The 17218-nt window shown below is 47.9% G+C and overlaps 1 protein-coding gene and 1 non-coding gene across 2 annotated transcripts in view; one reads left to right on the forward strand and one right to left on the reverse strand.

Annotated features, from left to right (window-relative positions):
• Nucleotides 1–16644, forward strand: part of LOC144496909 (butyrophilin subfamily 1 member A1-like) — a 39794-nt gene extending 23150 nt beyond the window's left edge. Inside the window, exons 8-13 of the mRNA XM_078217524.1 lie at nt 2467–2493; nt 2615–2641; nt 5057–5083; nt 6840–6866; nt 9227–9253; nt 14864–16644. Of these exons, the coding sequence (XP_078073650.1) occupies nt 2467–2493; nt 2615–2641; nt 5057–5083; nt 6840–6866; nt 9227–9253; nt 14864–15390 (662 nt within the window). The 3' untranslated portion in view covers nt 15391–16644. The remainder of the gene's footprint in view (nt 1–2466; nt 2494–2614; nt 2642–5056; nt 5084–6839; nt 6867–9226; nt 9254–14863) is intronic.
• trnak-cuu (transfer RNA lysine (anticodon CUU)) lies at nt 2236–2308 on the reverse strand. Its single transcript has one exon. It is a non-coding gene; the product is annotated as a tRNA-Lys (tRNA).
• Nucleotides 16645–17218: the final 574 nt, after the last annotated feature.

Raw genomic sequence — 17218 nt, forward strand, 5'->3', positions numbered from 1 at the left:
AGCGCCAGGGATCCGGGTTCGATTCCCGGCTAAGGTCATTGACTTTGCGGAGTCTGCACATTCTCCCCATGTCTGCGTGGGATTCCTCTGGGTGCTCCGGTTTCCTCCCACAGTCCGGAAAATGTGCTGGTTAGGTGCATTGGCCATGCTAAATTCTCCCTCGGTGAACTTGAACTGGCGCCGGAGTGGGGGATTTTCACAGTAACTTCATTGCAGTGTTAATGTAAGCCTACATGTGACACTGATAAATAAACTTAAACTGATTGGGCAGGCAATCATTATCTCAATCTGGGGGCTGATACTCCAAGAGGCCAACCTCACTGGAAGTCATTACAAACAGCTTTGATGCCACCAGTTATTTTTGCGAATTGAAACTTGAACTGTTTGCTGGAATTCTCACAGACCTTGCCCACGGATTTAGGGAACCAGAAGGAGTGCAGTGGTTGAAGAAGGCGGCTCACCACCACCTTCTGGAGGGGCAATTGGGGATGGACAATAAACGCTGGCCCTGGCCAGCGACGCACACATCCCATCAAATAGTTTTTAAAAGTGACTGGGGATTAAGAGTTGACACTGATTCAAAATGAAGAAGACTCTGATGCTGCATTTTAAGTCTGTCATCAATTAAAGCTCTCTCCAAGAGCGGGGGGGGGGGGCGGAAAGCAATGAGAAATTAATTTAATAAAGCATTTGGTACAAAACTTTGCAAGAGCTGAATTTGATGGTGGATAATACATCGGAGTCTTGCATTGGGAAAGGGCAAGGATATTTCAGACGCTTGGGTAGCACAGTGGTTAGCACTGCTGCCTCACAGCGCCTGGGATGCAGGTTCGATTCAGGCCTCGGGTCACTGTCTGTGTGGAGTTTGTACATTCTCCCCGTGTCTGCGTGGGTTTCCTCTGGGTGCTCCGGTTTCCTCCCACAGTCCAGCGGGGTAGGTTGATTGACCATGATAAATTGACTTCGTGTCAGGGGATTGGCAGGCTAAATATGTGGGGTTACGGGAATAGGGCCTGGGTAGGATTATGGTCGGTGCAGACTCGATGGGCCGAATGGCCTCCTCCTGTACTGCAGGGATTCTGTGATTCTATGATAAATATGTTAACTTTGTCCTTTACCTTCACTGAACATTGAAGCAAACCACTTGAAGCAATTAATCTCACATATAGGAAGTATATTTCCAGTTTTGGGCAGGCACAGTGGTTAGCACTGCTGCCTCACAGCGCCAGGGACCTGGGTTCAGTTCCGGCCTTGGGTCACTGTCTGTGCGGAGTTTGCACGTTCTCCCCGTGTTCGCGTGGGTTTCCTCTGGGATTCCTCCCACAGTCCAAAGATGTGCAGGATAGGTGGATTGGCCATTTCTTTGTTCTTTTCGGGGGTTTAGTTTAGATGGGCAGCATGATTGGTGCAGGCTTGGAGGGCCAAAGGGCCTGGTCCTGTGCTGTAATTTTCTTTGTTCTTTGTTAAATTGCCCCTTACGTGTCCCAAGTAGGTTAGATAGATTAGACTTGGGAAATGTTACGTAGATAGGGAGGGTGAGCCTGTGTAAGATGCTTTGTCAGAGGGTCGGTGCAGACTCGTTGGGCCGAATGACCACCTCCTGCGCTGTAGGGATTCTGTAGCCTTCTGAACCTTTCCCCTCGCCCGGTTAAATCACCACTAGTCACCTCTCTCCCTCAAAGGGCAGAGTAGCCTGTGGTCACCTGGGTCTATGGTGACTTTACTTTTTACCCCCTTTCTGCAAAGGATACCGAAAAACTGTGCAAAGAGACGGACCCTGTAGATAAAACATGAGACCCTCCATATACACACAAGCTGGAGTACCCCCCTCTCCGCAACACCCCACCCCTCAATCTTTCCTCTTCCAAAGTCTTGGAAACCTCCATCTGTATTATTCAATGATTCCTTAATCATAGAATCCCGACAGTGCAGAAGGAGGCCATTCAGCCCATCAAGCCTGCACCGACCACAATCCCACCCAGGCCCTATCCCCATAACCCCACATATTTACCCTGTTAGTCCCCCTGATACTCAGGGCAATTTATCATGGCCAATCCACCTAACCTGCACATCTTTGGACTGTGGGAGGAAACCGGAGCAACCGGAGGAAACCCATGCAAATGTGGGGAGAACATGCAAACTCCACACAGACAGTGACTTGAGATCGGAATTGAACCCGGGTCCCTGGCGCTGTGAGGCAGCAATGCTAACCACCGTGCCACCCCAAAATAATAGCGCCCAATGTGGGGCTTGAACCCATGACCCTGAGATTAAGAGTCTCACGCTCTACCGACTGAGCTCGCCGGGTATATATTGTGCTTGAAAACTCTTGGTTAGTGCTGACTCTCATTGAAAAGTGTTCCCAACTCAATGTGACTGATCAACAAAACGTATGTAATTATTATTGCTGAGAAAGTTCTGAAGGTTTCTGATACTTATCAATGCTGTGTTTTCTCACTCACACAGATAAGGGGCAAGCACTGGCAGAACAAGGTGGGTCAGGCCGGGTTTGTGTGTTTATCTCATAAAGAATGTTTAGTAATGAACAGAATTTTTAAAGTTTGTGAATGGGCTGCCTAACCATTTTTGCCATCTTTTTCTCTCTCCCTTGTAGAAAAGAAGAGGCTGTTGAACGAGATAGGTAAGGCACAGCATCACGCTGCAGTTATTGTGTTATTCTTATGCTGGCAAGGTGCAGCTGGAGATGAATAGAATTTGCTCCACTTCACGGGGCTAATCGATCTCGACGCTTTACCAGGAATCCCACGGGATCAGTGGGCCCAGTGGGAGGGACGGACACTGTCTTTGGAATCATGGGGGCAGGTGTAGACCATTCAGCCCTTCAGGCCTGCTCCGCAATTCAGTAAAATCATGGCTCCCCCTCCCATCTTGACACACAACCTCTCGCCTGCTCTCTCACCTGCTCAAATCACTCTCCGCTGCTTCTAGAATTAAGAACAATATGCAGGATGCACATTCTGCTTTATACCCAACTTGAGGGTTAAAATTTCAGTTCCATTCCACAATCTTAATTGATTAATTTTCCGCCCTCACTATCGTTCCACCTCCAGGCCCTGTCGCTTCTTCCTCCACGCCCATACGTTGTTCACTCGAAGCAGCTGGGCCCGTCAAAAATCACTTCAGTGTCACACAATGTAATAATTTCTTTGTATCGTTGTTCCTGTGTGGGGGTGCGTTCGTTCCTGTGTGGGGGTGCGTTCGTTCCTGTGTGGGGGCAGGGCGTTCCTGTGTGGGGGCGGGGCGTTCCTGTGTGGGGGCGGGGCATTCCTGTGTGGGGGCGGGGCGTTCCTGTGTGGGGGGGGGGGGGCGTTCCTGTGTGGGGTGCGTTCCTGTGTGGGGGCGGGGGGCGTTCATGTGTGGGGGGGGTGTTGTTCCTGTGTGTGGGGGGGGTGTTGTTCCTGTGTGGGGGTGGCGTTCCTGTGTGGTGGGGGGGGCGTTCCTGTGTGTGGGGGGCGGCGTTCCTGTGTGTGGGGGGGGCGTTCCTGTGTGTGTGGGGGGCGTTCCTGTGTGGGGGGGGTGTTCCTGTGTGGGGAGGGGGGAGGCGTTCCTGTGTGTGGGGGGGGCGGTGTTCCTGTTTGGGGGGGGGTGTTCCTGTGTGGGGGGGGCGGTGTTCCTGTGTGGGGGGGGGGTGGTGGTCCTGTGTGGGGGGGGGGGGCGGTGTTCCTGTGTGGGGGGGGGGGGGGGGGTGGTGGTCCTGTGTGGGTGAGGCGTTACTGTGTGGGTGAGGCGTTACTGTGTGGGTGAGGCGTTACTGTGTGTGGGGGGGGGCGTTCCTGTGTGGGGGGGGGGGGCGTTCCTGTGTGGGGGCGGGGGGCGTTACTGTGTGGGGGGGGGGCGTTCCTGTGTGGGGGGGCGTTGCCTGAGCATTAGCTGAAACTGGTGATTCAGTCACTGTCTTGCCTCTCGTAACCAGGAGGAGCCTGTGACCTATTCTTTTATTTGAATACCTTCTTCTTTGGAGAAGATAATCTCTGGGTGGAATCTTCCTCATGGGCGTGCAATGACCCTGATCAGAAGCGTGTTAGGTAGTCAGGGTCAGACTCGCTTTTGATGCATCATGCGGGCATGTAGGCCCTTTGGCAGTTGGGTGAATCAGGCCTGTTTAAATCGGGAAATGTGCTTAATCCAGAGCCTCAATATTGAGTAGAGGCAGAAAGCTGTTGATGGACAGAGATGGTGATGTAGTGGAATTGTCACTGGATTCGTAATCCAGAGATCCAGGGTAACGCTCTGGGGACCCGAGTTTGAATCCCGCCATGGCATTATTTGAATTCAATAAAAATCTGGAATTAAAAGTCTAATGACCGTGAAACCATTGTCGTGAAAAACCCATCTGGTTCACCAATGCCCCTTAGAAACATAGAAACCCTGCAGTGCAGAAGGAGGCCATTTGGCTCATCGAGACTGTACCGACAACAATCCCACCCAAGCCCTATCTCCACTTCGTAACCCTGCCAATCCCTCAAACCTATCACATCCCAGGACACTAAGGATTAATATAGCATGTCCAATTAACCTAACCCGCACATCTTTGGATTTTGGGGAAGAAATCTGCCGTCCTTACCTGGTCTGGCCTACCTGTGACTCCATATCCACAGCGATCTGGTTGACGCTCAGCTATTCTCTGAAATGACTGAGTGAGACACCTCAGTTCAAGGGGTAATTAGGGAGGGGAACAGATGCTGACCTTGCCAGCGATGCCGATGTCTCGTGAAAGAATAAAAGAGAAAGGTATATCTAGACTTGATGGGAGCATCCAATCTCTGAAACTGAGCGCCTTGCTGTTAATTGTTAATGGTATCTTTTAATTATGTTGTTAAGATACACAGGTGAAGGACATTGTTTAATTCGGTATTTAGAGCATTTGTAAAGAGAGACTGCCGGAACGCTGGGTTGGTATGTCGGAAGCACACTGATCTGTTGGTGCATTTTGGGAATAAATCTATTGTGATGAAACCTATTACATGCTTAGTTTCATACTGCACCAACCAGCATGGTATCGGAATAACATTAATTTGTGTCTATTTTCTTTCAGAGAATGAAAAACTGGCTTCCAAATTGGGTATGAAAACATTATAATTCGAATCAATATTGTTAATGCTTTTCCCAGACATCTGGATTTGAATTTTGAATTGATTTATTATTGTCACATGTATTAGTTTACAGTGAAAAGTATTGTTTCTTGCGTGCTATACAGACAAAACATACCTTTCATAGAGAAGGAAAGGAGAGGGTGCAGAATGTAGTGTTACAGTCATAGCTAGGGTGTAGAGAAAGATCAATTTCATGTGAGGTAGGTCCATTCAAAAGTCTGATGGTAGCAGGGAAGAAGCTGTTCTTGAGTCGTTTGATATGTGACCTCAGACTTTTGCATCTTTTTCCTGACGGAAGAAGGTGGAAGAGAGAATGTCCAGGGTGTGTGGGGTCTTTAATTATGCTGGCTGCTTTGCTGAGGCAGCGGGAAGTGTAGACAGTCAATGGATGGGAGGCTGATTCGTGTGATGGACTGGCCTACATTCACAACCTTTTGTAGATCCTTGCGGTCCTGGGCAGAGCAGGAGCCGTAACAAGCTGTGATACAACCAGAAAGAATGCTTTCTACGGTGCATCTGTAAAAGTTTGTGAGAGTTGCAGTGGACATGCCAAATTTCCTTAGTCTTCTGAGAAAGTAGAGGCGTTGGTGGGCTTTCTTAACTATAGTGTTGGCAATGGGGGAACCAGGACAGGTTGCTGGTGATCTGGACACTAAACAATTTGAAGCTCTCGACCATTTCCACTTTGTCCCTGTTTATGTAGACAGGGGCATGTCCTCCATTACGCTTCCTGAAGTCGATGACGATCTCCTTCATTTTGTTGACATTGAGGGAGAGATTATTGTCGCTGCACCAGTTCACCAGATTATTTATCTCATTCTTGTACTCTGTCTCGTGATTGTTTGAGATTCAACCCACGACAATAGTGTCATCAGCAAACTTGAAAATCGAGTTGGAGGGGAATTTGGCCACACAGTCAATGTCAGCATGTCAGGATATCAGCATAGCTAAGTAGCAACACAATGCTCCTGAGTCAGAGGTTCATGAACTCAAACCCCTACTCCTGTGAAATCACCTAACCTGATGCTCCCTGTGCGGTCTCGAGGGAGTGCTGCATTGTCAGAGGTGGAGGATGGCTTTCCAGATGGGGAATTAAACTCAGGAGTCCTTATTCCCTTTCTCTTGGGAAAAGGTCCCTTGACACTATTCAACAAAGAGCAGAGGCATTTTAATGGTGTCCTGTTCGATTTATTCGCCCCATCAAACACCACCAGAAAATAGGTTATCTATTCGTTTATCTTTGTTGCTTCAGATGGGATCTTGCCGTGTGCAACTTCTGTGGGACACAAGTAATTACTGAAGGGGCTTTCCTGGCCCTGGGGTGGCAGGTAATGATTGGTTGAGGAGGGAGGGGGTGCAGGTTACTGCGATTACAGTGAGGATGCAGGTCAGGATGGCTTCCCAGTGCATTTCTGACTCTGTAGGGATTCTATGGTTTCTATCTCTGTAACAGTTTTAACAACATCAGGTTAAAGTCCAACAGGTTTATTTGGTAGCAAATACCATTAGCTTTCGGAGCACTGCTCCTGTGCCAGACCAGCTCTGAGCAAGTTGGGAGTTCGAGGAGCCCACATTAGATCTCGACAGTAAAACCCTGTCCAGCTCTTCAGTAACACTTTATTGACTGCAAAATGCTTCAGGTTGTGAAAGATGCTAAATAGATGTAATTTATAATTCGTAATTTAAAACCTTGAAGTTATATCTCGAACGTATTCTTTCTTGCAGCATGTGACAAACTTCGCCATCTGATCGGTAAGATACTCTTGTCAGTCGCACTTGCATCGTCTTGTCTTTCGTTTCTTTGAGGCTATCTTTTATTTCCACCTCATAAGTTTTAAAGTTTATTTATTATTGCCACAAGTAGGCTGACATTAACATTACAATGAAGTTACTGTGAAAATCCCCGAGTCGCCACACTCCGGCGCCTGTTCGGGTACACTGAGGGAGAATTTAGCACGGCCAATGCACCTAACCAGCACGTCTTTCAGGCTGTGGGAGGAAACCGGAGCACCCGGAGGGAACTCACACAGACATGGGGAGATTTTTTTTTAAATTCATCGGTGGGACATGGGTGTGGCTGGCTGCCCAGCATTTATTGCCCATCCTTAGTTGCCTTTATAACTGAGTGGCTTGCTAGGCCATCTCAGGGGGCAGTTGAGAGTCAACCACATTGCTGTGGCTCTGAGGCACATGTAGACCCAGACCAGGTCGCATTAACATTGCAATGAAGTTACTGTGAAAATCCCCTAGTCGCCACACTCGGCGCCTGTTCAGGTACAATAAGGGAGAATTTAGCATGGCCAATCCACCTAACCAGCACATCTTTGGACTGTGGGAGGAAACCAGAGCACCCGGAGGAAACCCACGCAGACACGGGGAGAACGTGCAGACGCCACACAGTTTGTGACCCAAGCCGGGAATCGAACCCGGGTCCCTGTCACTGTGAGGCAGCAGTGCTGACCACTGTAATGTTTGTGAGTGTAATGTTATGGGATTGAAGTTAGAACTTTTAAATTCAAAAAACAGAAAACGCTGGATAAACTCAGCAGATCTGGCAGCAGCTGTGGAGAGAGAGAGAGGAAAACAGAGTTAATGTTTCGAATCCGTGTGACTTACCTTCTGAACAACCTTTCACCCATCCTGTGCTGTGTTATAATCTTGTGGATAAATTGTTATATTCCGGTCCGGCAGTTCCAGTTAAAGGCAAAACGCTGCAGAGGCTGAAATCTGAAATGAAAACAGAAAATGCTGGAAAATCTCAGCAGGTCTGATAGCCTTAGAGAGAGAATAGAGCCAACATCCAGACTCGAAACATTGACTCAATCACAAGGGGGTCTGTGTTTTAGTGGCCGGGGGAAGAGGAGGGATAAGGCGGATGACCTTGAGAAGGGAGACACGGCAGAGAGGAAGGGATATTTCCTGGCAACCTGAGGACCCACAAATGTATTCCCCACCCCTCCCTCCCTTGCCTATCCAGCTGAAGCTGCTGGCTTCTCTCACTGTGTGGGCCTGTCCCCTGCCGTGGGTAAAGTAATGGCGGGGCAAAACGGGACGAGGTGCTTGAGTGAGCATTAATTTCTGGTGGGGTGGTCGGGGAACACGGCGCCCTGTAAGATCCGGCCCTTACTGCTTCCAGCAGAGAGGATTTGAATTGCAGGAACTGGGATTAGCCGGAAGATTTGTGAGCAGTGATTACACAGATCAGGGCCGATATATTTATTAATTAATTATAATCTCCCCTTCCAAACCTCCTGTCTGACTGCTGAAGATGATTCCAGATATAACAGCCTTGTATCACTATATAGAGGAGGTGGTGGTGTAGTAGCTTCGTCACTAGGCTAGTAATCCAGAGACCCAGGGTAATTCTCTGGGATCTCAGGTTCAAAGCCTGCTGCTGTGATATTGAATTCAATAAAAGCCTGGAATTAAAACTCTACTGATGACCATGAAACCATTGTTGTAAAAACCCATCTGGCTCACTAATGTCCTTTTAGGGAAGGAAATCTGCTGTCCTTACCCGTTCTGGCCTACATTTGACTCCAGACCCACAGCAATGTGGTTGGCTCTTAGCTGCCCCTTTAAGGGCAATTAGAGATGGGCAATAAATGCTGGTCCAACCAGCATGGATGTCTTCAAACCCACCTGACGGAGAGTATAAAATCCAGTGGTACAGTGGTTAGCACTGCTGCCTCACAGCGCCAGAGACGTGGGTTCCATTCCCGGTTTGGGTCACTGTGTGGAGTTTGTACGTTCTCCCCGTGTCTGCGTGGGTTTCCTCCGGGTGCTCTGTTTTCCTCCCACAGTCCAAAGATGTGAGGGTTAGGTGGATTGGCCATGCTAAATTGCCCCTTAGTGTCAGGGTCTAGCTAGAGTAAATGCATGGGGTTATGGGGATAGGGCCTAGGTGGGATTGTGGTCGGTGCAAACTCGATGGGACAAATGGCCTCCTTCTGCACTGTAGGATTGGATGATTACGGCCATATTCAAAATGGAGCATTCTTGCTTGGCTTCTGCCACTCCTTTTGTTAGTTCCTTCTTGTTTACAGAGCTGTTTTTATTTATGAAGTGCACTGGTCGTCATTAATGACACATTATCTTCTGCTTCTTTTCAGCGTGGGATAAGATGCTGAGATGCGCAGGTAAGAGAAATGATCGCCAATTGGTTGATACAAAGTAGGCACCAGAGCATTGGTGTAAAAACCCCTCCTGTAAAACGATTGTGTCCCCTGAGAGCAGGTTGGCCTCTAGTTTGGTTGCCTGCATCTAGAAATGCATTGAAATACTTGGGGCAGGTCATAATGGCCTGGGACTGCTTGGTGACACTTGCCAGGGATCTTGAGATAAATCTTGCGCCAGCCTTTTCCCTTTGTTTGCAAATGTCTCAGGAGGCACAGTGTTTGAAGATTATACCTTAACAAAGAATGCAGAATGAGGGGGGGATGACCATACGATTAAAAATAATAGGAAGAAAAGTCAGGCCATTCAGCTTTTCCAGCCTGCTCCATCATTTAATAAGACTATGGCTAATCTAACACTCAATAAGTCCACTTTCCTGCCTTCTCTCCATCACCCTTAATTCCCCTACTGATTCAAAATTTATCGATCTCAGACTTGAAAATGTTCAGGGACCAGCCCTCTACAGCTTCCTGGGGTAAAGAATTCCAAAGATTCACCACTCTTTGAGAAAGTAAATTCTTCCTTAAATCAATCTTAAATGAACACCCCTTTATTCTGCGATTATGCCCCCTGGTCCATGATTGGAGACATCCTCTCAACATTTGCCATGTTACAGTAAGAAGTCTCACAACAATAGGTTTATTTGGAGTGACCTCACCTGATGAAGGAGCAGCGCTCCGAAAGCTCGTGATTCCAAATAAACCTGTTGGATTTTAACCTGGTGTTGTGAGGCTTCTTACTGTGCCCACCCCAGTCCAACGCAGGCATCTCCATATCATGGCTACCACTGACACTGCAAACCGCCAGCTCAAAGTGAAGAGGATCTCCAAGGAGATCGTGCATATCGACACAGACATCAAGTTTCACTCACCTGAGGAAGGAGCAGCGCTCTGAAAGTTTGCGATTTCAAATAAATCTGGTGGACTTTAACCTGGTGTTGTGGGACTTCTCACTGTGCCCACCCCAGTCCAATGCCGGCATCTCCACATCATGTTTGCCATGTTAAAAATCCCTAAGAATCTTTATGTTTCAGTCAGATCATAGAAACATCGAAACTAGAAGCAGGAGGAGGCCATTCGGCCCTTCGAGCCTGATCCGCTATTAATTATTATCGTGGCTAGTCATCCAACTCAGTAACCTGTTCCCGCTTTCCCTTCATGTCCTTTGATCCCCTTCACTATGTCCAACTCTTTCTTGAGAACATGCAATGTTTTGGCCTCAACTGCTTTCTGTGGTAGCAAATTCCACAGGCTCACCGCTCTCTGGGTGAAGACATTTCTCCTCCTCGTAAATCCTAAATGATCGACCCTGTATCTTTAGACTGTGATTCCTGTATCTGGACACACCCTTTGGGAACATGTTTCTTTATTTGTGTCACAAGTAGGCTTACATTGACACTGCAATGAAGTAACTGTGAAAATCCCCTAGTCGGCACACTCCTGCGCCTGTTTGGGTCTAATGAGGGAGAATTTAGCACAGCCAATGCACCTAACCAGCGCGTCTTTTGGACTGTGGGAGGAAACCGGAGCTCCCGGAGGAAACCCACGCAGACACGGGGAGAACATGCAGACTTCCCACAGACAGTGACCCAAGCTGGGAGTCGAACCCAGGTCCCTGGCACTGTAAGGCAGCAGTTCTAACCACTGTGCCAATCATTGTGCCACCAAGTATTCTCAATGTGGCCTCACGAGAAGCTTGTACGTTTGCAAAAACCACATTCCTGTTACCTTCTGCACCTGCACGCTAGCTTTCTGGTTTACATGAACAAGTCCCTTTTGTGCTCCAGCTTTCTGCAGTCTCTCTCCATTTAAATAATAATTGCCTCCTCATTTCTTCTTCCAAACTGATTCCCATTTTTCATTTGCCAATTTTCCACCCACTCAGAGAAAGGAAGTGACTTGGTTAATGGAACTGGCTTCAGATAGCAACAGGAAGTTAATCTTTCCGAAGAGGAAGTGGGTGTGAGGATATGGACTCCCTCTCCTCTCTTCCGACCTGTCCATTCCAAATTCCTCTAATCCATGTGAACCACCTCTTGTGCCCTCCAATCCTATTTCCACTAAACCGCTCCGAACACCTCCTGCTCCTGCTTCCCGCATTAGCTGACATAGAAACAGAAAACAGGAGCAGGAGGAGGCCATTCAGCCCTTTGAACCTGCTGTGCCATTCACTATAATCATGGCCGATCATCCAACTCAATTGCCTGGTCCCGCCTTTCTCCCCCCGACCCCCCCACCTCTCCCTCCCCATAGCATTTGATCCCCTTTGCCTCAAGAGCTTGAAAACATTCAATGTTTTGGCCTCAATTACTTTCTGTGGCAACAAATTCCATAGGCTGACCACTCTCTGGGTGAAGAAATTTCTCCTCATCAATCTCCGAAACTGTCTACCCTATATCATCAGAGTGTGACCCTGGTTTCTGGACAGCCGCCCACCCCCCCACCATTGGGAACATCCTGCATCTACCCTATCTTGTCATAGAGTCATAGAGGTTTACAGCATGGAAACAGGCCCTTCGGCCCAACTTGTCCATGCTGCTCTTTTTTAACCCCTAAGCTAGTCCCAATTGCCCGCAATTGGTCCATATCCCTCTATACCCATCTTACCCATGTAACTGTCTAAATGCTTTTTAAAAGACAAAATTGTACCCGCCTCTACTATTACCTCTGGCAGCTTCTTTCAGACACTCACCACCCTCTGTGTGAAAAAATTGCCCCTCTGGACCCTTTTGTATCTCTCCCTTCTCACCTTAAACTTATGTCCTCTAGTTTTAGACTCCTCTACCTTTGGGAAAAGGTATTGACTATCTAGCTGATCTATGCCCTGATTATTTCATAGACCACTAAAATATCACCCCAAAGTATCCTACGCTCCAGAGAAAAAAGTCCCAGTCTATCCAGCCTCTCCTTATAACTCAAACCATCAATCCCGGTAGCATCCTAGTAAATCCTTTCTGCACTCTTCCTAGTTTAATAGTATTCTTTCTATAATAGGGTGACCAAAACTGTACACAGTATTCCAAGTGTGGCCTTACCAACGTCTTGTACAACTTCAACAAGACATCCCAACTCCTGTATTCAATGTTCTGACCAATGAAACTTGGTATGTCAAATGCCACCTTCACCACTCTGTCCATCTGTGACTCCATTTTCAAGGAGTTATGAACATGTACCCCTAGATCTCTTTGTTCTGTAACTCTCCCCAACGCCCTACTGTTAACTGAGTAAGTCCTGCTCTGGCTCGATCTACCAAAATGCCTCGCATTTATCTAAATTAAACTCCATCTGCCATTCGTCAGCCCACTGGCCCATTTGATCAAGATGCCGTTGCAATCCTAGATAACCTTCTTCACTGTCCACTTTGCACCGCTCTTGGTGTCATCTGCAAACTTACTAACCATGCCTCCTAAATTCTCATCCAAATCATTAATATAAATGACAAGTAACAGTAGATGCAGCACTGATCCCTGAGGCACACCACTGGTCTCAGGCCTCCAGTTTGAAAAAAACCTATCCTGTTAGAATTTTATAGGTTTCTATGAGATTCCCCTCATTCTTCTGAACTCCAGCAAATATAATCACAGAATCATAGAAACCCGACAGTGTAGAAGGAGGTCATTCGGCCATTCTGTACTGACAACAACCCCACCCAGGCCCTATCCTCATCACCTGACATATTTATCCTGCTAATCCCTCTAACCTACGCATTCCAGGACACTAAGGGGCAATTCAGCATGGCCAATCAACCTGACCCGCACACTTTGGAGTGTGGGAGGAAACCGGAGCACCCGGAGGAAACCCATGCAGACACGGGGAGAACGTACAAATGCCGCACAGACAGTGATCCAAGCTGGGAATCGAACCCAGGTCCCTGGAGTTGAGGCAGCAGTGCTAACCACTGTGCCACCATGCCATAAGCAACTCCTCAATCTCTCCTCATATCTCAGTCCTGCCATCCCAGAAATCAACCTGGCGATGGCCTAGTGGTATTATCGATAGCTGAGTTTCTGGATTAATAGTCTAATGTTCTGGGGACCTGGGTTCGAATCCCATTACGGCAGATGGTGGAATTTGAATTCAATAAAAAATATCTGGAATTAAGAATCTACAGCTGACCGTGAAACCGTTGTTGATTGTTGGAAAAATCTCATCTGGTTCACTAATGTCCTTTAGGGAAGGAAATCTGCCGTCCTTACCCGGTCTGGCCTACATGTGACTCCAGAGCCACAGCAATGTGGTTGACTCTCAACTGCCCCCGGGCAACTCGGGATGGGCAATAAATGCCGGCCAGCCAGCGACGCCCATGTCCCACGAATGAATAATAAAAAAAATCTTTTCTGTATTCCCTACATAGCAAGAACATCCTTCCTCACATCAGGAGACCAAGTTGCACACAATGTTCCAGGTGTGGCCTCACCAAGGTCCTTGTAACTGCAGCAAGACATCCCCGCTCCTGCACTCGAATCCTCTCGCTATGAAAGCCGATATACCATTTGTCTTTTTTACTGCCTGCTGCACCTGCATTCTCACCTTGAGTGACTGGTGTACGAGGACACTCAGGTCTCCTTGCACATTCCCCTCTCCTAATTTATGGCCATTCTGATGGTAATCTGCCTTAATGAGCATGGCTGTCACTGGAGCGTAGGCTCACTGGCTTGGTCCCTGGAGTGGGAGATTGAGTAAATTGTGTTCTCTGGCGTTTAGAAGGGCGAGAGCTGATCTCAAGACTTTGAAGGGGTTTGGCAGGGTAGACTCTGGCCATTTCTCCTGGCTGAGGAATAGAAATCATAGAATCACTGCAGTGCAGAAGGAGGCAATTCGGCCCATCGAGTCTGCATTGACAACAATCCCACCCAGGCCCTATTCCCGTAACCCCACATATTTACCCCGGTACTCCCTTTTACCTACGCATCCCGGGAGACTACGAGGCAATTTAGCACAGCCAATGCACCGAACCCGCACGTTTTTGGACTGTGGGAGGAAACGGGAGCACCCGGAGGAAACCCACGCAAACATGGGGAGAATGTGCAAACTCCTCACAGACAGTGACCCAAGCCGGGAATTGAACCCGGGTCCCTGGCACTGTGAGGCAGCAGTGCTAACCACTGTGCCATCCTGCCACCCTGATCTAGAACAAATGGCAGACACAACGTGGGGATGGCCGGGGGGGGGGGGAACAGGCTCAGGTGAAGGGCCGATCATTTGGGACTGAGACTCGGGAGAAATTTGTTCGCTCACAGGGTTGCAAATCTTTGGAATTGTCTACTGTAGAATGTTGTAGGTGCTCCAATTGTTGACTAAATTTAAGGTTGGGTTAGATGGATTTTTGATGCCTCGGGACGTGGAAGAAAACGGAAACTTGAGGCATAAGATCACCCCTGATCGTGTGGAGTGGTGGTTCAGGTTGGAGTGGGCCCTGGGCCTAGTCGTACTCCCGCTCCTGTGCCATGGTCAGCGCTGAGAATCCCCTTGCCGGGAGCTCGGGCTCCTTTGTTGTTTGCCAATGTTTGCTGCTCTTGTGTGTAGGAACACTGCATCCATTCGATAATGACCCCAGTGATGTTCTTTCTGCAGTTCCAGTTAGCCTGGACCCTGACACGGCAAATGGGAACCTCGAGGTGTCACAGGATCGGACGACGGTGAAGGACGGCGGAGGCTGGCGGAACGTCACGGAAAACGCCAAACGCTTCGAACGCTATCCGTTTGTCTTGGCCACGGTCGGCTTCAAAGGCGGGAAACATTACTGGGAGGTGGAAGTGGGAGAGAGCAACAACTGGGACCTGGGCGTGGCCAAGGAGTCGGTGGAACGAAAAGGCAGGATCAATCTCGACGACGAACATGGCTACTTTGCCATTGGACGTTACTGGGATAAGTATGAGGTGAAAAATGTGGAAAAGAGCGAGATCGTCCTTAACGAGAAACCCACGAAGATCGGCATTTTTCTCAATTACGACGAGGGGATTGTTTCGTTTCACAACGCAGATACAAAAGACCAGCTCCATGCATTTAACACCAAATTTACTGAGACTATATTTCCGCTCTTCTGTCCATGGAGGTCTCAGGCACCTTTGAAAATTACCCCGGTCACGTTGGAGAATTAACTGTTTAAAAGCCTGGTGACAGAGGCGACCGGAAGTCAATCCTTAACTGCAAATGATATCATTTGGTTATCTGCGCGTGCGGAGTTGAATTCTGCAGCCATCATGCATCGTAAGGTGACAAGGTGCTTTGAAATGGTCGAGCAAGCCACTCTCACAAAGCCCCTGCTCCCTCTCATGGAATCCCAACATTGGTATATGGCCAGGGGACCATAGAAACATAGAAAATAGGAGCGGGGGAGGGGGGGCTATTCGGCCTTTGTGTCTACTTCACCATTCATTCTGATCATGGCCAATCGTCCAACTCAGTAGCCAAATCCCACCATCTCCCCATATCCTTTGATCCCCTTCACCTCAAGTGCTATGCCTACCTTTTAATCTTTTACTGAAATCAATCAACCGTGCATATAAATCTACCATGTTCGTAAGTCGATCAGCCATTTTTGCACGTCATGCCAATGCAGCCTGTCACCTCGATAGAGCAAAGAATGTTCCAACAATTAAATGTGTCGTGTTGTATTATGTGCTTTTAAGACGTCAGTGGAAGACATCTTGAGTTTTGACTTGGCTGTCGCCTTTATAGATTTCAAGTTACAGTTATGCATGGTGTTGCTCCACGCAGGGAATCTTCTCTAAGGACCTCTTACGATGTGACTCTATACATCATGTTAACACTTGCCAAATGGCACGCAGACACCTAACACATCAAAGTGGTTGCGCAAATATTGCGCATCTACAATATTTACCGCTGACGCCCTGGATTTTGGTAAACTCTCATTTTAGGGTTCACCTCCCTGAGAGTAATGAGGGGTAACTCTACAAAGACCTTTTTTTAAGCTGTGTCTGTGTTTTCATTGAGCTCTCTCTTTATGTTCCAAATAACTATGATGATCGTGCATGTTAATTCATCCAGACTTGCTGTGATTCTTTGGAAAATGCGATTGTGACTGATACTTCTCAATACATTGTATGAAGAGTCTATCCTTGTAACTTCTTAGGTCTGAGCTGAGACGCTGAGCCCACTTCAGGATACACTCAGAAAATATACTTGGAAAAAACAAAATGCCTGAACAAATTAAAACCTTGTTATGACCTTAACAGGAGCAACCGGGTGTGAGCTCGCTACTGATAATTCCTGTATTTATATTACATGCACATTGGACTTTCCATGTGCAAAACCTGCCATATGTTAGCACACCTCTGATTTTTTTTAAGCCGTGTAAAGACTTACTGAACAAGACAAAGATGAATATTTTTAAAAGACATTTGTTTTCTCGAGTGCTTATTGACAACCACAAGGTTAGATCAATGGGCAGCTGCACTGTCGCTCAAACCAGTTTGTCAGCCCCATCCTAATCATTCAAAGGATCTGAAGCTGGAAGCCACTCCTTACTGAGTTTCACAGAGTCACAGCGCAGAAGGAGGCCATTCGGTCCATCGTGTCTGCACCAGCTCTCCAAATCAGCATAGGTGCCATCCTCCCGCCTTTTCCCCAGTGCGTGTGTCATTGAGGACATTGGGTTCCAGTCCCGTTTCTTTTCAGACACCCAGAATAATGAGACATAGAAATTATAGAACACATCATTAGAGACATCGTCCAGAGCAATTCCCCGCCCAACTTGTTTCTGAAGGTCAGGAAGAAGGTGAGAAGCTTTTGCTAGGAGTTCACTGTGGCAAATGGAAATAATTCACTACCTATAGAATAATAGGCGCTTCATTACTCCTCCACCACCAACCCCCGCACCACCCCCCCACCCCCACCCTCCCCCCCTCCCCAACACACACACAAAAGAAAACCTATAACTTTAATTTCCACCCTCGTTGAGCACAA

This window comes from Mustelus asterias, chromosome 8, assembly GCF_964213995.1.
Source record: "Mustelus asterias chromosome 8, sMusAst1.hap1.1, whole genome shotgun sequence".
Lineage (NCBI taxonomy): Eukaryota > Metazoa > Chordata > Chondrichthyes > Carcharhiniformes > Triakidae > Mustelus > Mustelus asterias.